The sequence below is a fragment of the Stigmatopora nigra genome, chromosome 21, assembly GCF_051989575.1.
Source record: "Stigmatopora nigra isolate UIUO_SnigA chromosome 21, RoL_Snig_1.1, whole genome shotgun sequence".
NCBI lineage: Eukaryota > Metazoa > Chordata > Actinopteri > Syngnathiformes > Syngnathidae > Stigmatopora > Stigmatopora nigra.
This window is the reverse complement of record NC_135528.1, coordinates 4,205,372-4,229,577: the sequence shown is the minus strand read 5'-3', so window position 1 is coordinate 4,229,577 and position 24,206 is coordinate 4,205,372. Positions and strand designations below refer to the sequence as shown.

The 24,206-nt window shown below is 37.1% G+C and overlaps 1 protein-coding gene across 1 annotated transcript; it reads right to left on the bottom strand.

Annotated features, from left to right (window-relative positions):
* Positions 1-140: 140 nt before the first annotated feature.
* sdc2 (syndecan 2) lies at positions 141-24,206 on the bottom strand. The gene is made up of 5 exons (XM_077742938.1): positions 23,865-24,206; positions 4,703-4,817; positions 3,786-3,958; positions 2,835-2,964; positions 141-1,595 (listed from the first exon to the last, which is right to left on the bottom strand). The coding sequence occupies exons 1-5, from the start codon at positions 23,919-23,921 to the stop codon at positions 1,432-1,434; spliced, it is 639 nt and encodes a 212-aa protein (XP_077599064.1). The 5' UTR covers positions 23,922-24,206; the 3' UTR covers positions 141-1,431.

The window sequence follows — 24,206 nt, the reverse complement described above, 5'->3', positions numbered from 1 at the left end:
ATGTTCAACAATTTTAACGATGCGACTTATAAGCGAAGACAGCTAATGTGTGAGAAAATACGGTAAATGCATTCTATGTTGTTTATCTCCATAAAATCAGCAGTTTTGAGTCTAAATCAAAGTCCACAAGAGCCACTGGATATTAGGCCACAATGTTTATTCAGTAGTGTTGTTTGAAATTATAGGTACAATACTGTCAGCTTTTTGTAAGACTAAAAAGAGAGAAACGTTCCCATTCCCAGTCATTCATACACACTGAATGCCAGTCAAGCTGTTTGGAACCTTGCCTTCATGCTTACTGTGAGCATCAAACTTCCATCCAAATGGTAGGCACTTTGAAGGTTTAAAACATTTGTGAATATACATTATATATACTGTATTTATATATCTTTCCATATACTAATACACTAAAGTCAGGCTTCTCTAATTAAGAGAAAAAAAAAAGAAGTGGAAAAGAGCAAAAAAAAAAAAAAGTGGCCGTGGGGTGAACTATTCTGAAAGTCTTTGGGTTGGTTGGTCAACATCAGGGACGCGTCTAGGCTGTTTATTTGAGTGGTATGTGCTCTGCATGTGGCCGGCTGTTTGTGTCCAATCGGGCCTTTCAGCGAGCAGGTCTTTGGGCCCAAAGCGTCAACACAAAGCAGGAAGTGGGGCAGGCCAATGACAGCTTAACTGGCCGCACTCCAGTCGGACTAAGAAAGAAGGTGGGCGTGATGATGGTAAACACAAAATGGGAGGCCGCCTAAAGGGGACAAGGATGCCTGTTTAGCCACTCGGGTTAACACTACTCCGTCTTATACCAATTCAGTCTTTTTATCTATTCCTGAAAATAAAAAAAAAAAGCTTGTTTCAAAACCCAGAGCAAAAAAATGTACATTGACTATTAACAGCGTTAATGTGAAGACAAAAGAGCTTCATCCAAACTACAAAGGCATTTTTTTTCTTCCAACATCAGAGAAAAGATAAATTAATGTCATACAACTTTAGAGGTCAACATCAGACATGCTAAGACAAAAGAAAAATAAAAGGATACATTATAATTATATTCAATTATTTCCATTTGAGTTTTTTTTTCAGTTTTTTATGTACTGCTACACTTAAAAGTAGTCAGCAACTAAAAAAATGAGCTCCTTAAACAGAAGACATACTTGATTTTCTCATTGTTACAGATCCAGTTTGTTATTTAAAAAAAAAAAGAAACTTTTTCGTACAATACACTGACGGTTGCCAAAAAAATGAGGAAAGCTTACTTGTTTGTTTTTAATTCAAAAAAAAGAAGGGGAAAATATCCTAATAATAATAAGCTAAGCCATAGCTTTCCATTACGCTATTTTTTTCCTTAAAATCGAGATTGTAACTTGATGTTTCGGGTGTTCGCCGTCGCCACGGATCGGGCAGCCACTTGTGATTGGTCATCCCGTAAAACGTGGCTTATGCGTAAAACTCCTTAGTGGGGGCTTTTTGATAGGCGGCGCCGGAAGGTTTCCTCTCGCCCAAATCGTAGCTACCTTCGTCCTTCTTCCTCATGCGGTAAACCAGGAGGAGGATGAGGAAGATGGCAAACAGAAAGCCAATCACGCCACCGGCGATGACAGCTGTTATACACAAAAACATATTGTGATTAAGAGCCAAGGTAATGGAAGAAAATTACGCATATTTTGCAGTACAATAGTAAATACATGTCATTTCTCGTCTACCCGCTAAGTGTAGAAATACATCCGTTAAAAAAGACAAAATGACAAAGCCTGAAAATAAGTGACGTGGGACAATAAAGGGCAAAAAAAAAAAGTTCTTTAGTAAAATAAATAAATAAATGGTGACCAAAAAATAAATAAATAGGCAGCGTTTGCCACAACCAATGTACTTTACTAGCACACTGCTGCCGAGTCAGTTTACAGTCTAGTGCTTGATGCCATTACAGTAAAACAAGTCAGCTGACTTTGGCCCAGAGGCGGGGGACACCCTGAATTGGTAGCTAGCCAATCGCAGGGCACAAGGGGACGCTTATTCTTGACCTACTTAATGAACTCAACTATTTTCAAGTGTAGTAGTCTATGTATATTTCATATTTTCCCAATTACTTCATCATCTTGCTTTAATAACGAAGCATCTAATCGAGGATTGTTTTTAGTCACCCGAAAGGTCAAGTGAAAATGGCATTTTTGGGTGCGTTCAGGGTCCGCAAGTTGTTTGACAGATTTTAAATCAAATCAGAAAATTATACACAGTTTGCGATGATGAAACCGCTAACTAGAATGCCCCTTGCCGATTTGACTCCGACAAAGAAGGTTCAATATCTTTGCAATTACAGAAGTTAAATGAATTAACATAAGAACACATCCTTAGAAAACTAAGATGCTCTGCTAAAAATGGCTTATTTTGGTCTAATGTCCTCACATGCTGATGTAACTGTTATGAGAGACGAATATAAGGCTAAGTGGGAGGCCACCGTCGTTAAACGTGTCGACGATTAGCATTTCAAAAACACTGCAAATAGAATAAAATGCCTTCAAAAGGCTTGAGGCAAGCTGTCTGCAAGCAGCTGCATTAATCATCGCGTCATGTCAATCAAATGTTTAACTTCGACGTGCCGAGCGAAAGACAGATGGCATCAATCAAGAGTTTGAAGATGGCGCTTCAACACTCAAAGTGAACCCTAGAAGGTTGCAAACAGGAAGGCAGAGAGAGTTTATTAAAGGCGTTTATTTTGAGAAGTGGCTCAGGTGTGAGACTTGAAGGAAAAGCCTACCGAGATTCCCCGGGATTTAGTTGCCAAGTATCGTGCTAGTGTGTGGGAACTTTGAAGAAATGGAAAAACTTGTAAAGTGTCTTACCTGCCAACACCTCTGTCCTTTGGAAGAGGTTCTCTGTGCGGACCTCGATCGGCTCCTGGGCTGAGCCCGGAGCATTGGTTGTGCTGGTCATCTGGTTCCTCTGCATCTCCTCTGTAACTGGCACTGGGGCCTGGATTTACAAAAGATGGGTTTGAGTTTAGTCTGTAGTCATTTTGGATCGGTATTTAATCTATTGGAGTTAGTTATTTTGTGATATTGCGTTTTTGAGACAACCGTTTGGTCGATTTTGATTTCATGACAGTCATTTTTTCTAACCATTCCTTCCGTAAAAGTGGAGTAAAACTATCATTTATCACCAAAAAGCATTTGCATCCTAAAATATGAGATTGTTTATCCCCCCAACAATATGTAAAGTTAGTTTCTTTCAATGAAAACTAATAACTTTGAAACGTTTTTTTGAGGTATTATCAACTCAAACTATCAGGGATAAAACAACAAAGCATTTTTATTCCAATAATGACACTTTATATCATTTTATTGACCAAAACTAGACAAAAAAATGTGTTTGTGTGTCAAAAGCTGGACAATACCTTATAATCCACAACAAAAATTAGAATAAATTATTCTAGGGGGCATCAATTGGAATGGAAAATAGAGATCAATAAAAACAATTGGTCTAGTTTTAAAACTGAACATCCATAAATTAGTTTTTATTTTTCTCCCAATTTAAAATGTCGAAACACAATACAGAAAGCGGATTGTCTCAAACCACTTTTTGCTTTGAACTAAAATGATTGACGACAATAATTCTCAAAAGCATCTCAGTGTGGGAGGGTGAGTGTTGTGACGTTACCACGGCAACCGCGGCTGCTCGCCGAGGAGAATCGATGTAATTTTGTTGCGTTGTGAACGCTTTGTGTTTCTCCCCCGATGCCTCAAATGATTGCATTTTATACAAGGTTTTCCTTGTCTATCGTTGGCTAGACTGACCTCGGTCCTCAATGGTTTCTTGGGCGTGCTGTCGCTAGGCTTTTGTCGGAACGTTGCCGTCTCCACCTTGGGGGTGAAGTCTTTGGTGGAGTCCTTGGTGGGTTCTTCTGCTTTGGGTGCGATGTACACCATGCTGACCGTCACGCTTTCTTCCGCCACTTCTTCACCTGTGCCTGCAAAACAGACAAAAATATTAGAAGCTATTCCATAATGTCCAATTCATTTTTTTTCATTGCCATTAATTCGTTCATTCAACTCCTGCTAGTCAGAATGGATTGAAATTCCACCAACACCAACTGTTAGGACGATAACATACAAAAAATGACAAGGTTAAAGCTTATATGCGCACAAAATTAACAAAGACAAGAGACGCCATAAAGCCAGAAAAAATAGAGAAAGATAAACAAATAAAACGCTAAACTAAACTACTATGAATGAAATTCAAGACAAAAAATAAACCGTAACCATATCTAGCATAAAACGTGAAAAAACTACTTTTACTACAATCAGGGTGCCGCCATCTTGCCATAGTTAAACTTTGACTGGCCAGACGTGAGTAGCCTTGATACATGTATTAGTAAAGTTTACCATGTAAGCACATCCCAATAGTTGTTAAGGCTGATCTCATTAAAATATCAGACTTGATACTTGCGTAATGTGTATCTCATGCTATTATTGCACCCATAGACTTGTATACAGTATCTCAGAAATACCATGTGCGATGATTTTTCTTAAGATTTTCCCTTCAACGTAACGCATTCGTACTCCCTATTAAAACCATGAATATGGAGGTGAAAATTGTGAATCGGGGCGTTTTAATACAAGAGAAATTGCAAAAGTCTACGCTTTAAGGCAATTTTAAGGTTGCGGCTTATACGCTGAGGTGGCTAATATGCGAGAAAATGATTATTTCTTACCTGATCCAGACCCTGAGTTAAAGTCGTCATCATCTTCGGGGTAATAACCCCCTGATCCCACGTCATCGATGTATAAATCCTCACCCTGGGAGGAGGCTTTGGCTGCGTCAGCTATCTGCAAAACCAAAAAAAAAAATGTCGGCGTTAAGTCATTTTGTGCATTCTTGGTTTCAAACTCATAAAAAGCAAATACTTTTACTCCAATTTATTGAATAGCCTTTAAAAAGACACCACCAGCACTGACTGATTGCAAGGTCAGGGCATCTGCCGACTCCACTGTCTTGGCAACTGGGCTTAATGGTTGGAATGTTTGTATTCCGGCTCAATAGGCAAGCGTGAGTGAAAAGGCGGCTGTTTAAAAAGGCTCCCTCTCGCCACGAGTGAATTAAGATTTAACGAGATTTCACCGAAAAGCGTATGTTCTTGTATGTGTTGGGAGAAAATGCTAAATTCTTTTTAAAATAGATCGTAGACAGAGGATGACTGGAATAGTTATATTTGTATCCATGGCAACGTATTTTGGAGTCTGATGAGCTAAACTGGAGTGAGCTGTTGTCAGTGGCTAGTCTTTATTTTTATTTTTATATCCATTTCATTCTTCTTTGACTCACTACAACAACACATACTGTCAATACTATGCGTATATCTGGCAGTTAACTCCTGGATGCCCTAATTTATATAGACTAAATATAGGTGAAAAAACATTGAGGGGGACTTCAGAAGTAGATCAAAATAGTAATTTATGTGTAAGTAATATTAAATACATTGAAAATTAAGAAAATCTGAAAATCCTAAATTTAAATACGATTGCAAGATAACCAAATTGAAATAGAAGAAAGTAAAGAAATTTGATTTAAGTTACCAAATGTTATACTTGGAAAATAATGATATTTTGGGGAAAATCTAAGAAATGTATTTTTTTTTTAATTTAAAAAAATTGATTTGTTTGGTATTTTTTTTTAAATTTTAGGACTTTTCCACTTTTAGCAATGTACTTTTATATACAGTATTTTCCATGCATACTATGTACAAGCACTTGCGTATTATTGCAAGTGATGTATTTTGGTAAATTTGGGTAAAAAGGGTTTATTGTCATAGGAAGTTGTAACATTAAGAGATTGTCCTGTTCCCTTATGTACAATTCAATAGTTATCATCTTTTAATAATGACAAAAACCAACACTATGTCCAATAATATACCAAATTCAGGCATCAAAGGGTGCATTTTAATTTGCAAGACAAATTGGCTTTTCCCCCCAAAAAATCAAAACGGCCTTTCGCCGTCAATGGCAGCCGGTGCCTTTAATCAATCCTGTTTACATGTAGCGTGGTAAACAGAGGCGCCATCACTCTACATGACAAAGCCCGAATCAGGACAATGCCATTCCTCCTCAGTCAAGTGACTCGCCCCAGAAAGACCTTTCATTGCTAAGCCTCCTGATCAAAGAGAGAATTTGTTCTAAGTAACTTTATCTTAACCTTCCTCGCAACCCCCACGGCAGCCGTCCCTCGCCGGGCCATTCACCGCTGCGTGGGTCCGAATGCAGCGCTAATAAGACGAAACACAAAAGGGGGCAAAACGGGCCAGGCGCAGTTCACACGATGGAGGCCACACACGGCCCAGTCAAAGTGATACAAATGTGAGTTATTTGGGGAATTCATTGATTGTAGTACTTGGTGGGGGGAGAGCAATTGAGCATGCTAACATGACACCCAATCAGCATTCACGGTTGCGAGCGTGTGACTAATGCATGTAGTGCAAATTGCAGTAGCTATAGGAAGAACAATAGGCTGAGTCGAGCACGAGGGGCTTATAATCAATTCCTTCTTTTTAGATGCAGTTATTTGTGACTTTTTCAAGTACATTTTTATTTTCATTTTAAAAAACTGTTCATATGATTATTTCATAGGTACATTTGAATTACACTTGATATATGCATCTGTGAAATAGCAAAAATCTGTCGTTAACTTATTTAAATATGTAGTATAATTCAAAAAAATAAAGCCATAAGACATTGCCAAGTTGAGAAAACACTTCCATTTAGCCTTGAAGAGTCCTTGAAGGTTTAGGTGCACACCTTAAGGCTATAAATGTCCACCATTTTAAGAGAAGAGGCAAAGTAAGGAGGAGGCAAATGTGCTCTTGAGTAAGCCCCATTGTGCAGTGGAGCGTATAGACAAAGGCGCACATTTCTAAAGCTTTAAGTCAAGCCTTTCTTATAAATAACAACAACAAAAAACGCCTTTCACCGGCCGTCTTTCGCCGTAACTAGACTGTAAATAGTCTGATATCGGCCAATGAATTAACACAAGCGTGCTCTCAAACATAAGTACTTATTTTAAGGCATTTCTGGGTCACTTGTTAAATGATTGACTCCATCTGATGGCATTAGACATCCAAACGTTTTTGTTTGGTAGGGGGTTGATGAGTGAAGGTTCATTCGCCTCTCCCATTTGAGAGATATTGGACGTATAGTGTCGTCAATGGCAAAAAAATACGAGTACTCCAAGGTAGTTTAAATCAGTTAATTGATATATGTTGTTGCGGGTTGGGTTTTATAAAATTAGGACATTTTGAGGTCAATTCCTGTAAATTATAGGTCAGTTTCTTTAGAGTTGGGTGATTTTTAATTGTCACTTCACATTGATATTAGGTCACTTTTCCCAATTACAAAAGGATAGAACCAGACGTTTTGGGCAAAAACCAAACTACTTTATTGTACCTTGACTTTCTCACGTGTAAATTGGGTGAAATGGGAAGAAAACATTTTTTTAGCCATTAGAAATGAATAGGAACAACTCATACAGATGCCATTTAATAGCGCTAGAGTAGTTCCAGACCTTAAGGACTGAAGGAGAGTTTGATTTGTGTGCACTTCCTACAGGAAGTCCCGCTCTCCTGGGCCTGCAGCTCAAAGACTATCAATTAGTTCCTTATTATGATCCTCAAGAGAGCTATAAAAGTTGGAGTGGATTCAAAGAGCCCTACGGAGAACTTACTCACAACTCAAATCTACTCGTACTTGGGGATCTCATTCCCTTCAATTCCACATAAGGGAGAACCAGACCACTAAAGACTACATAAATCTACCCCCCTCAAAAAAACTTTCAAAGTGATGACACATCCAATGATTCTTCTGCTCTAAATGTTCACTAGTTTAATCATTTAGCCAGTATTAACCCCGCAAACTAAATGTTTAACTTATATATGTATATATTTTTTGCAATTGTCTTATAAAATACACCACGTTTGAACAAAAAAAATATGAGATAATAAACAAACTAGGAGGAATGAGAAAACAACTATAGTTCCTGAAGGTAGTCAAAAGTAGTGTATATCTGTATGTATATTAATATAGAAATGCAGGTATCGGTATTAAAAAGAAATAATGAAAAAGGCAATAAATGTGCTAAAAAAAGAGCTTAAAGTATTTGAATAATTTTTTGGTAAGATGGAAAATAATAGTGAAGTCTTATAGTACTTTGAGCCAAAGAGAGTTTTTATTCTGCTCATCGGTATCATATTTTTATCGTTGGAGTCTAAAATTTATAGACCGGAAAATGTGAAATGGAAATACCAGCCCTGAGTTAACATTTTATGAACATTGGGACAATTGTTTTGTTATGAAAAATGGGCAAAAGTAGGATATCATCTGCAAGAGTTAAGGTAAAGTACTTATGTTTGTTGTATTATGGCGTTGGCAATTTGTATTAGTCTTTCAGAAAAGTTTTATAAGCCGTGTCTGACCAAGCAATGACAGAGTTTATTATACAATTTAGGAAATCTAAATCTTTAGGAAAGTAAATATCACCCTGACACACTGCATTTGGGCGCACACATTTGAGCTTTGGGATTTTCTATAGGTCTTTTCGTACAATATATGAATATGATTCTTTTTTAAATATTGATTTCTTTACATGATGTAAATGTAAAGAAATCAATATTTAAAAAAGAATCATATTCATATATTGTACGAAAAGACCTATAGAAAATCCCAAAGCTCAAATGTGTGCGCCCAAATGCAGTGTGTCAGGGTGATATTTACTTTCCACTACATTCTATAGGAGCCAGAAATACTGGCGTCATCAATTGCGCCTACGGACTCTCGAATGTTGACAAATTGCTCTCTCCAAGATTGCAAATATGGACTCATCTCCTTCAAAGTAGCTCTCGCACCCCGACATCTGCATTTTGGCGAAAAGACCCACGGGACACGTTTCCGTGTCGACACAGACCCTCATTCAAACGCACCTCACATCTCCGAGGCCTGAGATGAATACACTGTCACATCAAAAACACCAACTTCACATGGAAGGAGGGGCAAAAAAAGGGGGGAACGTGTACATTACAAGAAGGCTGTGAGACAGACCCCAATTCAGATCTGTTCTATCTTAATTTCACCTAATAAGGCGACGTAAAAGAGTGCAGTGAGCTGGTGAGAAAAGGGACAAAATGATCCTGACTCATAAAAGTGAACACGGCAGATTGGCCTGCTACTTTTCACAGGATTTGGTCTCACAGATGGACATTAATGGCCGTCCAGTCTGGCAGGCGGCAGCTGCGCTATTCTGCGTGTCACGATTCTGTCAATAAAATGTAACAATAGTTTTCTCTTCGCTTAATCGCAAGGCAACAGGCAAAATGGCCATTAAAATGGAGAATAGGAGAAGGTTAGAAATAAACAGTGATACTAGCGTTTTAAAAAACTGCAGTAAATACATAAATTTGGTTTAAAAAGTTGAGATATATGTAAATAAATTGGATTGAAATAGATACTGATGGGAATATATACAATTATTAAAATGCATGTTAAAAAAGCTTTCAAATCGGAATTAATACAGTAAGTGTAAAGGACAAAAATACTGGGTGCACTGCATTATAAGGCGCACCCTCAATGAATGACACTTAATTTTTTTCCCATATAGAAAGCACACTGGATTATAAGACGCCCTAGGGGTCTATTTTGGGGAAAATATAAGACTTTTAAGTGCGCCTTATAGTCCTGAAAATACGGTAAATTGTAATATATGATTAAATATTAATTAGTTTGATGGCTGCCAACCTTCCCTTTCAACCGACTTGGACGTCAAACCCCATCAATGTTATCCAACGACTTGTCACCCAGCTCAAACTTTCCACTTCACGCTTCATATTTCCTCCACATGGTACAAAAAAAAAAAATATATATATATATATATATATATAAATGTAGACCCTCCTTAGTATTACACATGACTGCAAGGTGAAGCCGTTTCCCAGCATCTCAAATTTCACATGGGACAAAGAATGAAGCCTTTTTTCCCCCCTTTTATATCGGGAGTCGTTTAACCGGGTTGAGGAATTTCCCCCGTTGGATAACCGAGCCTGTGGGAATTTGCAGACAGCATGTCATGCTCCAGCAAACCACAGCGCAAAGGTATTCTTTAAATAAGGCCACACCAGCTCGACATTGTTTTCTTATTCATGAGATCTAGCAGAAAGCGAGTGAGAAATGTTATCAGGTGGCTGTCATTTCGTCTCGTAAATCCCATCGTCGCCTCGGGAGAGGCCGTCCGTCGACAGCCTTTAATCAGTGCCTCCAAACGCTTTGTGATTGAAGTGAAATGAAATCATCCGGAATGTGTCGCGGAAAAAAATAAAAAGGACACGCTGGCGGACAGGCGGCAATAAAATCAAAGCGTGGAAGAATGATGAGTTTTATTTCTGACTTTAGAGTAGGAGAGATCAGAAGCATGCTTCAGTTTGTTTTTTTTTCTCCAGGAAAATCAGGCTTCCTGGAAGGAAGTAATAAGGCTAAAGGGGGTAAACAATGGCGTGTGGAGTAGTGCTTAAAGAAAAACTAAGTATGGCTGGACAATTATTTTGTCAAAATGGGGAATTATGGGCTAGGTGTGGCAAATTAGCTTCTTTGTTATGCTTCAGAATAAAAATAGAGCATTTGATAAGGTGATACACATCCATTCTATTTGAATTGAGGGTCGCCAGTGAATTATAATGTTTCAGGGGCGTCAATGACAAAAGACGTCCAATCGGTTTGGGCTAAAAAGGGTTGACAGTGATCGAAAAAACCAACAATAACAAAAAATATATACATATTTTCTTTCCCAAAGTACATTTAATAATGTAGTTAAAAACAACCATATTTTACCAATACACTTTTTTTATACATCACCTAAGCAACCAAATTCAAAGCATTAGCATTTTTCTAACATCTTAGACCTTGACCATTTCTATTATTTCACCTATCTTGCAAAATTGAATTAAATAGACCAATTCATTACCATTAATATTTCTTCTTTTGTAACCTCTGTGACCTTTGTCCACATTAACTGCAAACCTCTTCCGTTTCATATTACAAACGTGCTATATTTATATAGTAATAGACACGTGTGCGTGTATCATGCTCAAAGCATGTCAACATTAGATGACGTTTTCGTCTGCTACCAACGACCGAGACGATCCGTATGAGAGACAAAATTAACAAAAAAAGACTTATTTTTAAACTTTTTTCCCCATACAAAAGCTCTGATACGGCGTACACAATTTGAAATGATCAAAAAACTACGGTAAAAACGTATACGTTAAAAAGTATGGTGCACTAGATGTAAAAACAAATCAGACTGCTTCATGTAATTCTGTCAAAAATAATGTCATCCCTTCCATACTCTTTTGTGAGCCCAGACAAAAAGTGGCACACTAAGTAACATCTTGGAAGCTAGCGGAGACACTAAAATTTTACGCGGGTCAACCGTTCTTTTCTTTCCGCAAATAATTAGCACGCCTCAAGGGCTTCCCCGAATCCAAATAAATGAGAACGCAACACCCTCTTCGATAGAACCGTGTGCCGTGCTTCAAATAACGACAAATGGCCATACGAAGTTGTCCTAGCGATGCATGTAAACAGGATCAGAACAGGTTTCCTAAAGCCCATCATGTGACCCCTCAGTTCAGTCGACCAGAATGGAAGCATCCATAGGTGCATCTATAATTTTATTATCTATGGATGCGGGCATTTATGCGTAAGAAGTGTAGAGGCTACAGTTGAAGTTGGAAGCCGAGAAACACAAAAATTGGGGGTAAAGTCACTTTATTTCGCAAAATACGTGGAAGTAACACTTTACTTTATCTCCTGCCATTGGATCCATCTGTTTCAGGGGCGGAAAAATGGGAAAATCTCCAATTGCTTGGGGAAAATGTTGGCCTGCACTTCTATTCCAATTTAAATTTGAATAATTTAGTATCGAGTCGAAGCACTTGCCAAGACAACACATTTTGCTGGCTGCGTTTGAATTGCTCTAGTTGTAACCTGAAATTCCATTGTAGGAAACTGCTTTCCAAATAAAAAAGTCAATATTTGCAACCATCTGCGACTATAACAGTAAACAACCTGATTCATATACTCGAAGCCAATTTGTCGACTTATCTCAAAAACAATGTGTGAATGGTATACCATCAAAACAATCATTTGGGGTGACCCTAGGGCGGCTCGTTCTGCCATTAATATAAAAAAAAAACAATCCAATTTGATTATACATTTTGCCATCCTTTTTCATTCATTAATGAACTGACACACTTAACTACACCCCTTTAATAAATCAATCCGCTACTGCTCGCTAACTCTGCCTTTGAAACAGTGACGACGGCTCCCAGCTGAGATCTATGCCTCTGTTATATAAACCTCTGCTGCGCTAACGCTTACCTTTATCGCTTCCACACAATATCCCAAATGAACACGAGCACATATGCTTCAGAATAAGTTTGCTGACCTCACAGTCTCTCCTAACATTGGCTGGTTTGCCGCCATTGACGGCGCCAGACGTCCGTATACCTGCCTACCTCGGCCAATCGCTGCACGTATTAATGATTGCAATCCCCCTTGTTAAGGGATAATAAACCTTTACTCACATAGGGCTCACTTAAAACTCTGAGATTTTCCCCAATGTGGACGTAGCGCCTAATCACTCAGTGCGCCTTGTGTATTCAAGATTCTGTAGATGTCGTTGTATGACGCTGACAGTTTGACTGTCTGGTACATTGCTAGCTGACACGCTATATCTTTTATAGTGAAAGGGCGGTGAAAGGGGGGGATGCGTGTGCGCTTATCATGATAAAAGCATAACAATATTTGCAGTCGATGATGATGTTTTTGTCTGCTCCCAGTGACCGCGACAATCCGGATGAAAGCCGAAATGGGTCAAATTAGATTGGTTTTTACAAACAGTGTACTTAAAAAAATGTTATATGGCGTACACTGTGAAATGATCAAAAAAAGTATAAAATACGGGAAAAGTGTATAAGTTGACAGACAGGTATGCGTCGGATCTGTTTGAACCGGTAGGAGCAAATTGGACCAACGTCCATTCGTTTAGTAACTTAATCTCCATTTGGTCATTCAGTGTGTCAATCCCACACATGCTCGGGCGTTTGCCAACAAACTTGTAAACGTGCTCGCCGCTGGTGAGGATTAGCTGGGGATAATGAGATGAGAGAGCAGCACCTGTCTCCCTTCTTCTGTCATGTCGTGCTCCAAAAATGACTTGAGTTGACTTTGGGGACTTCCACTATTTGACACAAAATCTGGGTTGTTTTTCTTAATGTTTGCATTTCTCAGATTAGCCATCACTTGATGATAGTCAGTTTTCATTTTTGCAATCCAAACTGTTCTTTTCTTCAGTTTTTCCTTTTCCTCATAGTTTTTATAGTTTCTTAGTGTAGCACCGTGGCCATACTAGTCCCAACACCAACCCCCCCGAATCTAAATCCTCTTAAGCAAAGGCTTGGATGGAAATTCAATTGCTGCAGCGGGGATTGTATCAGATCTGTCAACAAAGCAGCAAAATCGCTCTCCTTCCCCCACCTTGCATTCCATCTGCTTCTCTTTCACTTCACCACCTTTGTTTTTTTTTTTATTATTAGCTGTCGATAATGCTGATAAGGTATGAAAAGTCTTTGGGATGTTAGATTTGTAAAACCTAAGAAGCCACAAACACATGAGGTCGTTTCTAAGTCAAAAAAATGGTAATTTAAATAATGTCATTATTATTTTGTAAATATTTTTGAGAAATGACATTTAAATGTTTTTTTATAAAAGCAATTTATAAAGTTTAAATCCATAAATTTGAAATACTGATAGCCAAGCTATAATAGGGTGACTAAATATAATTGGTAAATTAAAAATATATATATTTTGTTAATTTAGAAAACATAAATCAAAATCAAAGTTCCTAACGAGAAAAAAAACACTTTTATGTCAGTTTTTTTCGCAGGAAAGATACTTACAATACTACAAAAACTTAACTATAGTCATTAGATTTAAACTAACATTAAAATACTGAATTGGTAGGTCAGCCAAAAGGAATTGATTAGTATTTTAATAATCAATGAATCAAAATATAAGCATTGGACAAACCCTCTCACTCATACATTTTCTACAAATTTCTTTAAAAAACAAACTGCAATGGTAAACCTAATACTTCTCTGATTATTCATTTTCCATTTAAACAAAAATCGACACTGTATTTCAACAATAGAACCTATTTTAAAATAAAATATTCAATACTAACAGCGTTCGGCTATCCAACTCAAGTGCATCCATTGAGCAAATATTCTCAATTTTTCAGCGCCCAAAACCCTCAAAATCACACAAGACACAAAATACATTAATTTTCTCTCAATAGGAGCACTACACAGTTTTTTTTTTCTAAAAAGCCAGCGTCGCTGGGAAAATTGCCTTTTTGCTGTGATAAACTGAAAGAAAAGTGTTCTCTGACAATGAGCTTTTGAATGGTAGAGCCAGTTTGCAACAAACACAGAAAATGGATGTAAAAGCCTCTCCCTTATCAGCTCGCTAAGTAATTGCTGTTAATTACTGTGGCTTAATCATTATTTTTTTGATTGGCATCAGTGAGAGTGAGAGCTCTTTACATTCAATTGACCTCGCAGCTCCCTATTGAACGGCACAGTGATAAACTGAGTTTAGGTTTGTCATTTACATACCTACATAGTGGCTGAAGGCGATTAATCATCTGTTTTTTATTTGTAACTTTTCAACAGCTCACGTAAGACCTGCTTATGTTAAGTAATGGAATTGAGGGATATTTAATTCATTCATTTTGAATGCCTCTTATCTTCACAATGGTTGCTGGGGTGCTGGAGACTATCCCAGCTAACTGCAGGCATTAAGTTGTACATCCTGAATTTGTTGCCAGTCAATATCAGGGAATAATAGGATATATTATATATATGAAAATGATTTATTGTCTTCTATGAGCTCGGTGCATTTTGAAAATCTTTGAGTGACTAAATAAGACAATAATGTTTATTAGATAAATAGAAAACCTACAAAACCTTTATAAATCATAATTATTATGAATTTGAGGCGACTAGAAACAACTAATCTTGCTTAATAATCTGTTAGTTCATACACTGACTGATTTTTGGCAAAATAAAATAAAATTGAGATTCAAAACACACTAAATCTTGATTAATCGCTAATCTAATCTATCAATTTATATCATGGTTATTTTTTCTAGCTCACATACTGGTATTTGACAGACAAATTATCCTCAGACCAAAACAATTTGTATTATTCTTGATTAATGATCAATTATTTCTGCAATTAATCTTTCCAGCCCAAACAGAATTTTTTCTTGACATGAAAAATATAAACCGTGATTAATCGCCATTAATCTGTCAACGAATTAACGTGATTAATTGTTTGAGATGTCACACAGACTGCCCAAAAAATTATGTTTTCACATATCCCCATCACTATGTGAAAGCACATATAATTTCCACCTCACGACCAAAATACATGTCGGTTAAATATCAGCACTAACGTAGAGGCGTCACCGTGTTACACTAATCCCGTCTGGCCCACAACTGTCTGAAGATGAAAAATATGAAGGCTTTGGGGATGAAAAATAGACGCTGTAATCCTCCTTTAATCAAGTCCAAGACAAAGTGTCACATTTTCCAATGTAGAACTTTCCTTTTCTTCTTCTTCTTTTTAATTCATATTAAATCGTGCCAATATAGAACTTTCCTTTCTTCTTCTTTTTTTTATTCATATTAAATCATGCCATTGATTAGCGATAGGGGCGGACATCGGCAAACTACGGCCCGCGGGCCACATACGGCCCACTAGGCTTTTTAATCCGGCCCGCACACTTTGTCCAATTTTTTTTTCCCCAAGATGGCGCCGTCACGCGGAAGCCAGTGGTGGTAACTCTGTCCACACTTATTTGTTTTTTTGTGTTTTACAGACCCTCTATCTTTTTTTAAATGACATTTTAATATTTCTTAATACATTCCTTTTTACTTGACTTTGTACTTTAGACTTTTTACTTTAATGATGTGTGATGAGTATGTTAATACTTTAGGGGCAAACGTTAGGGGCAAACGTGTGAACGTCCACATTTATCCATTTGGATTAACAGCGTTGTTGAGTCAGTCACATGATGACCTGATGCCACTTGTTGGACTTCAGCCTACTGTGGCAAGAGGCCATGTTAAATCTCATCTTCTTAATGTCTTATTAGTCCACATGCAACCACAGTGCTGACTAATACTCAGTCACTTTGTTTCAGGAGAGGGAAACATTCTTTAGGAGCTAAAAAGAAATCAATCATTTCGTATATTTGGGCATTTTAAATTTTATTTTTAGGAGAGGATTAGTGTAAGGGTAAATCTGTCTCCTCCCCCTAAAATTGAGTTCATTCACATGACATCCCACTAGCACAAACAAATTCCCCCTAAAATCCCTTTTGTTGACATTTTTTCGACGGTCAACATAACACATTCCTATAATGCTATTCTGTCACGTTAAATAAATACATTGATAAAACATTTCACATATTTACGCATTGGTTGACAAAAAAATGTTCCACTTTAACCCAAAAAATCCAATTACACGTTTAACATCACTCGCATTAATTCCTATACATGTTACATTATATTAATATGTTCCCACTTGAATTTCTTCTAATTATTTATTACTAAAAAATGACCTTAAAACCTTCCATTAAGTTCCATTGACACATTCATCATCATTTTTCAACCAAAATTTTATGTCAGATTTTTTTAAACCAAAAAGTTTGGATTAAATCTAATGTACAAATACAAGGTCCCCACCATATTGCATTTTTAGCACATTTACAAAAATTAACACTTTAAACATATTCCCCGTTTTGCCCAAATATTTACCATCAACCAAAATTCATTTCCAGCCACAAATTGCATCAGGATATATCCTGCTTTCCAGTAACAAACTATTATTTTGAAACAAAACAAGTCCAAATATTTTCAACAACACTTGTTTTCAATCCTCCTCACGTGGACTCGGCCCAAAGATTTAAAAAAACAAAACAAAAAAAAAACATTCCTGCTGCTAAACATGTTTTTCAATGCGTCTGCCAATGGTCTATTTTCTAGTTAGCCACATGGTCATTTGCAGTTCTTTCCCCGTGCTGTAATTCAGCAAGAATGTGCGGTTTTGCAAAGACGGCGGGCCGCTTTTCTCTAAAAAGCGAGTGAAACAACACAATGTTCTCATAGATGGCTCCACCCAGGTTTGACTTGGCCGCTTTTTTTTTTTTTTTAACCGATGGCTTTAAGACGATGTGGTGTCAAATAAGTGGAAAAGTCCAAATGTGCTGAGAACTTAAATGACATCATTTTCACAAGTCTAATGGGAAAGCCACTATCAAAAGCCAGCAGGCAACAGATGTTTATAGCAACATTTGCACTTAACGTTGACGAGTTGTGCTAAAAGCATCGCGCCATCGCCCAATCACACGCGGATAAGTGCAAGTGCGCTAAATACGTAACCGGACGCAGTTAGGTGAGTTTGCGGGCAGCCGTAAACAGATGTTGGGAGATTACTCAAGCGCCAAAGTTTCAAGTTAATGACAGATAGACCCACGTAGAAGTGATAAAATCAAATCACTTTCTCACACATCAGTACGTACAAATAAGCCAGTGCCAAAAACGTGTTTAGACGTCATTCAAAATGGACTTTTAGGATGCCAAAAACTGTTATTTTGATGGTCATAAGTTGTTTTTGGGATGATCAAGTGATTAGATTTTAAAGTTAATATGAAAAAAAGACTACGAACCAGCATTAATACATTTTAAAATAAAAAAAACGTAAAATCCAATTTGAAATGTAGTGTATTTATTGTTTTTCCTTTAAAAAGGCATCAAAATAGACAAAAAAACGTAAAATCCAATTTAAAATGCAGTGTATTTACTGTTTTTCCTTTAAAAAGACATCAAAATAGACAAAACAACGTAAAACCCAATTAAAAATGCAGTGTATTTACTGTTTTCCTTTAAAAATGCATCAAAATAGACGATATAACTCAAAGAAAACAATAGTTTTTTTTAATTAAACAGCCATAAATAGATGTATAGAGTATTCATACTTTTTTTCAAGAATAAAAAAGATTTACAGCAAGAGCAACATGTATATCAATCACAACAGCCGTTTTGTTAACTTTAACTATTAACTTATTAACAACAAAAGACGTCCAATCCAATACGAGTGGGTGGTGCGCACCGAATGATTGCTCCCATCCCTCCCAGTCAAAATAGATTTGACATATACCACCCACCATAAATGGCCTTCATACAACCCAATGCAACTTTTACCAGTTGTACATTGACTAACCAGCCGTGTTACTCGCATCAAAAATCCCAACTACTTCCACGTGACATAATTTATCTGTCTCTTAAACTGCCAAGATGAATAATACACCCAATCTCTCAGAATAATGGTGCACGGGTGGCGGGTTATTCTGCTGAAAGGGTTTACAGAACACAGATGGCCTTTAACAGAGTGCATTAGCAAAGATTAACTTGCCTAGTAGAATCGCGCCACAGTGATTCTGATCAGGTTAACAACCGTGAACCATGGAGGATATTTAGGCTTTAATAAGGCTTGTGCCTACACGCTTTACTGCTACATAGTTGCAGAAATAAATAATCAAATATTCAGTGGCATTTATTACTTTATGTATAATTTGTTAGTTAGTGCTGATCAAAATGAGACACCCACTCATGTTTTTCTCTAGAATATCAATTTTCACATGCAAATAAATTCACATCAAGTGACTTGAATTAAGTATAATTTGCAGTGGCTTTCTTCAAACGACATAAAAGCCTTCATTTACTTTTTTTTTTCTCTGAAAGGGAATGGAAACAAATTCTAGTCCAGTTCAGACGTTTGATCATTTTTTGGAGATGATGCAGGATGAACATGTGTTAAATGAATAATTTGATGGAAAAAAAGCAGGTTATAGGGTAATGCTTTATTTGGACAGTTACAGTAGATGGAAGTATATTCGTAGGCTACTTAGATCATTTTTTATGGGCTTTGACATATCTGGACAATAGCAATGGGCATGTGTTTCTTATCTTGATGTCATAGTGACCTAATACTTCATATCTTTATAAAAGCAAGAGTCTAAAGACAAAGAAACAAATATCTCCCATTAAGATATAATGGCATTTTTGAGAACCCAATTAAAACTTATACATCTGGCTTTTCTTATACTATACTTTGAACTAAAGTCAAATTAAAATTTTAAATGACATGATGAGCTATTTATCTACACTGGCCAATACAATGGCATTTAGTTGGAGGCATAAAATTCGTAAAAAGATCAAATTCTTCTGGAAAATCAATGTTTTGACCACACAATAAACAGCTTAAATAATAAAAAAAGCTATTTTTCTAGATATGGAATCACAAACTTAAGTAGACCCATCAGGTTAGGGAGCATTCTGATTGTCTTATTTATTTGAACAAATGTTAATTGAAAAAATAATATAAAGATACGTGAAGATGAGAATAGCACTATCCGATAAAGTGGAAACCCTAACATTATGGCATTTATTTGGGGTTGTAAAAGTAGTTAAAGTCTTTTTTTTTCTCCGTACCTCCAGCCAAGTTAGACATTTCTCACACCCCGTTCACCAGACAGGCAGACAGTCAAGTACTAAAGACCAAAAGGCAGACAGACATCGCACTTATCACTCCCTAACGCATCACAAACTTTCCCTCAATCAGAAACTTGCGTTCCCTAACGTGGATAAGGACTGTAAATTTACAATCAACAAATATCGCCTTCTGCAAGTATGTTGCTCAGCAGGATAAATGTACCGTTTCATCTTTTTGGAATACATATACTGCAATAGACATAAACGGTTCAAATGACCGTACATCTTGTGCCTTACGTTTTTAATCTCCTTTAGTTCCATGATTTTACTCCAATAAATATTGACACTTAATTGTAATTCATTGAGATTGGGTGTATCATGCCTTCAATGTCAGCCAGTGATTAATTTTGCATATTTTCTCATATATACGCCATATTTGTTGCTCATAAAAATAATGTCGATAAAGATGAAACGCCATAATGCGAGACAATGGGGCCAAAACAGTTATTTATTTCAAAATAAACAAAAGATAAACAGAAAAAAACGCTAAGAAAAATATATTTTGATGTCTATGAATGAAAGTCATGAAAAAAAAATGTATCTTGCATAAAACTTACTTACTTGTGCCTGCCGTTGCTCGCTCAGGGTGCCGCCATCTTACCTTTTAAACGTGCTCTGACTGGAAAGACGCGAGTAGCCTCGATACATGTGTTCATAGTGTTTACCATGTCTGCACATCCCAATGGTTGTTAAGGCTGATCGAAGGTCCGGCATAATGTGTATCTCGTGCTATTATTGCACCCAGAGACATGGTAAAAAACTAGAGCGCTTTGGACACATTTCTTGGTTGTACTGCTCACTTGACTTCCTTTTTAATTTGTCTACGTGCAAGCAACACCCTTTCGGAATGTGTAATCCAGCAGATGATACTTTTGATTAATACAGTATTTCAGAAATACCAAGTGGGATGATTTTTTAAAAATATTTTCCCTTCAAAGAAACACATTTGTACTCCCAATTAAAACCATGAAGTTGGAGGTGGAAATTGTGAATCAGGGGTGGGTCTCATATGAGAGAAATTGTAAAATCCAACGATTTTAAAGGTCCAGCTTATAAGTGGAGCCGGCTAATATGCGGTAGTTGACTTTAGCTATAAGCAACACCATTTTGTAGAAATATTTTGGATGGAAAAATACACCAGTCAACAGAAATTTGAGCATTTTTTAGTCCTTTGTACCCTGTAAATACAATCCTCTTTCCATGTACAAAAAGGGAGGATGGAATTGGAAAAAAACACCCCCCACCCCTCCCCACACAAACCCAAAAATGCATATGACCAGCAGATGTTGGCAAATCCAGTATGACCCCTAAAAAAATGAACAAGATGGAAAAAATGACAGTAGCTCGCAGTCCAAGATGGTGCATTCATGCGGTGGAAAATCTCATGACTGTAAAAGTCAAACTGAATAGTATTTTGAAGAAACTGTTTGACAAAAATTGCTATTTTTCTGGTCTAGTTCCAAAAACGGAAGTTCTATTTTTGGACTAGCCCACCCCTCAAAGAGTCAAACGTAAGCCAGTAGCACACGACCCACACGATGGCGTTGTTTTTATTTGTGGAAAAAAAGCAAGAAAAAATCGGATCCATTTAAACGGGGTCGACGGGGGTCGCCAACAATTCCGCGTCTCGGGTTTGATGAGTTTTTAGTTAATGCTAAATAAAAGAAGGTCATAAAAAATACAAGAGCAGAGGCGACAGTCGAGAGCGGAGCATCTGGCTGCTTTAAAACTACGTGGTGACGCTTCCATTTCGAAGCGTCCATCGGTTTTATGTAACCGACTTTTTGCAGCGGGTCGTTTTGTATTCTCATTTTCTTAAAGTGCAGCCGGAAAGATGAGAAATTGTTAGTTTGAGTGACAGCGATAGACGTCCAATTGATTGAAGTTGGGAGAACTAGCTCATGTCAATGATTTGAAATTGCCCGAATTATCGGAATTTTAGCTTCTAAGCAGTATTTTTGCCCTTTTTAATATAGCACAATACAGAGTAGACATCTTTTAAAATGTTGGGATGAGCTGGTCTTTGCGTTTAGGCAATTTGAAGATAGTTTATCACTGCAATGTGACCTTAGCTACTGAGAGAACTTTCACCTTCAGACTGTGTTCAACCCATGACTGCCACGGTCTTAAATCTCTTGTAGTCCAACACAGCAAAATTCTCTAAGCAGGTTTCACTACTCTTTTTTAGTCCTGAGAAAGCAAGATACTAATGTATTAGATTAATTGTGAATGATCAATATAAATCAAGATTATATGGGAAGATTCAGTAGGCTTTTAATCTCAATATTTAAGTACGTTATTCTACAGCTTGTCCACTATTTTATTCATGGTCTGAATCGATTAACTCATTTGCTGCCATTAACGACGCATGACTTCTAATCCGATTTGACCGGGCGAATGGCAGAGTTCGTTCGATCCCAGTCAAAAAGGATCGGTCATTTAGTGCCGTTAACCGAATTGAATAAAATTGATCTACCTCAAATACGAATTCAGTTTAGACGGACTTGTTTCCGGAAAAAACGTCCCCTTATTAAAACCCGAATAGACAATCTCAAAAGGTATTCCTTCCCAATTGTCGAGAGTCTAGCAGATGAAAAGTAATGTCATGTGCCAAGCGGCAACGGGGCCTTCCGGGGACAGATATAAAGAGGAAACCAATATTGATCAGGTTAAAGTGCATGTGGTTTTTTTGGGGGGTTTAGGGAGATGGGTAGAGGGCAAAATGTCTTGATGGATGTAAAGATGAGGAAAAACAGTTTTGTTCTGGGCTAATAGTGATAATTATGAATTTTAAAATATTTTAAAAGATTGTATTTTTAAAATAGATTTAAAATAAAAAAAGGGGGGAAATCCCAAAACTGTATTTTTACATTTAAAAAAAACAAAACAGTAAACATTATAATATCTTTTGTGCTCTTTATTTATTTATATTTTACTGTTTTATTAATAACAGATTAAAAACAATTAAAACTTTAAAAATAGTTTAGCAGATATTAAATTCGATTATTTTTGCACCTACTTACAATGCTATACTTGCAAATGTCTCCTTTGACTTTATAAAACAATAATAGTTATACTATTACATAACTACTCATAGTCTAACTTTTCTCATCTTATATCGTTCTAACATCTGAAGCACATTTCCATCTCAAATGTAAATCCCAGAGTAATAAAACATTAAATAACACGACACATAAGCAGGAAGCGATCCGTCAACAGATCAAAATGATCCGTTTTTAAAGCAACTATGAAAATATCCATTGTTTGGCATCCCATGTCTCCACTTGCATGAAATCCAACACTCTGAGTATTAAACCGACACTGTGACTACCCACCAGGGCAACGCCGGGTCAAAAGAGGGCAGTACACACTGTCAAACGGAACCACGTAAAAACATACAATTAAGTGTCTCATGTGGCTAATTGGACCAGCAGTTCTGACACGGGACCGGGCAGCTTGCCAAAGTAGCAAGTCACAACCCATGTGTGGAACAACAGGGGTACAATAACCAAGCAGGCTAATTTGACACATGGGATTAACTCATTCACTGCCATTGACTGCCCTAGACGTCCAATCCATTCCCATTCAGAATGCATTGGAAGTCTGGCACTGTCTACGGCAGCAGAATTAGCATTTACTATTTTTAAAAAGTATCCAAATCTAAAATAACATTAGGATATTTAGTGTTTTTCCCTGTTGTTATTCAATACACCTTTAAATAGTACAAATATTCATAGTTATTACATAATATGTTATATAAAATATTTATATGCGAATCAACTGTGTTCCCTAGTAACAGATTTTATTAGAAGCTCTTCTGCCAAACTGTTTGTACTTAAAAAATAATTGAATTGCCTTTCAAAAGCAGTCGATAAATAGATTAAATTAGATCAATTGTGATCTGTGACGTCACTTTGACGCTCGCAAGGGGCGCCTTGGTTTTTATAACTTGACATGTGACTGCATTTAGGCGCTTTAAGGAGGTTTTTGGGTCGGGTTGCATGGAATAATTACAGTTCATGAACGTGTTAGGCATTTTTTATTTATGTATGTCCAATAATAATGATTTTAATCACATCAAGAATAGAAATAGAGAAAATAGTCTAAAATTCCATCCCCAACCCCAAATCTGAATTAGAGACATCTTTAGGAGGAAACTTACCCTTTCCCCAGAGAGGTGGACTGCCAATACGAGAGTGAAAATCAAAAAATTCCTCATAATTCCGTATTTTGATAGGTTTTCTTTTCACCTCCGGCTCCCCAAACTCCTGTCGCTTCTCCCGTGGGACCCCCACCACCGGATACGTGTTGCGTTTATTAAATCCCCCTTTACTCCAGCGTCGCAAAAAAAAGCACTCGTCGACTTTGCTTCTTTCAGTCTAAACTTGGTCGATTTGACGGATAAATGTGGGAAATAAGCAGGGATTAATTGCAAAGTCCTCCTGCTCGCTAAAATCCGCACGAGATACTGCTCGCTCGCTCGCTCGCTTGCCCCTTCCCTCCC

Bases quoted from the DNA above. Each gene is read 5' to 3' on its own strand.
- sdc2 (XM_077742938.1), bottom strand. From the start codon at position 23,921: ATGAGGAATTTTTTGATTTTCACTCTCGTATTGGCAGTCCACCTCTCT. The intron at 4,818-23,864 runs GTAAGTTTCCTC...TTGGTTTTGCAG, and splicing joins TCCACCTCTCTGGGGAAAGG to ATAGCTGACGCAGCCAAAGC. The intron at 2,965-3,785 runs GTCAGTCTAGCC...TTGTAAATCCAG, and splicing joins AGAAACCATTGAGGACCGAG to GCCCCAGTGCCAGTTACAGA.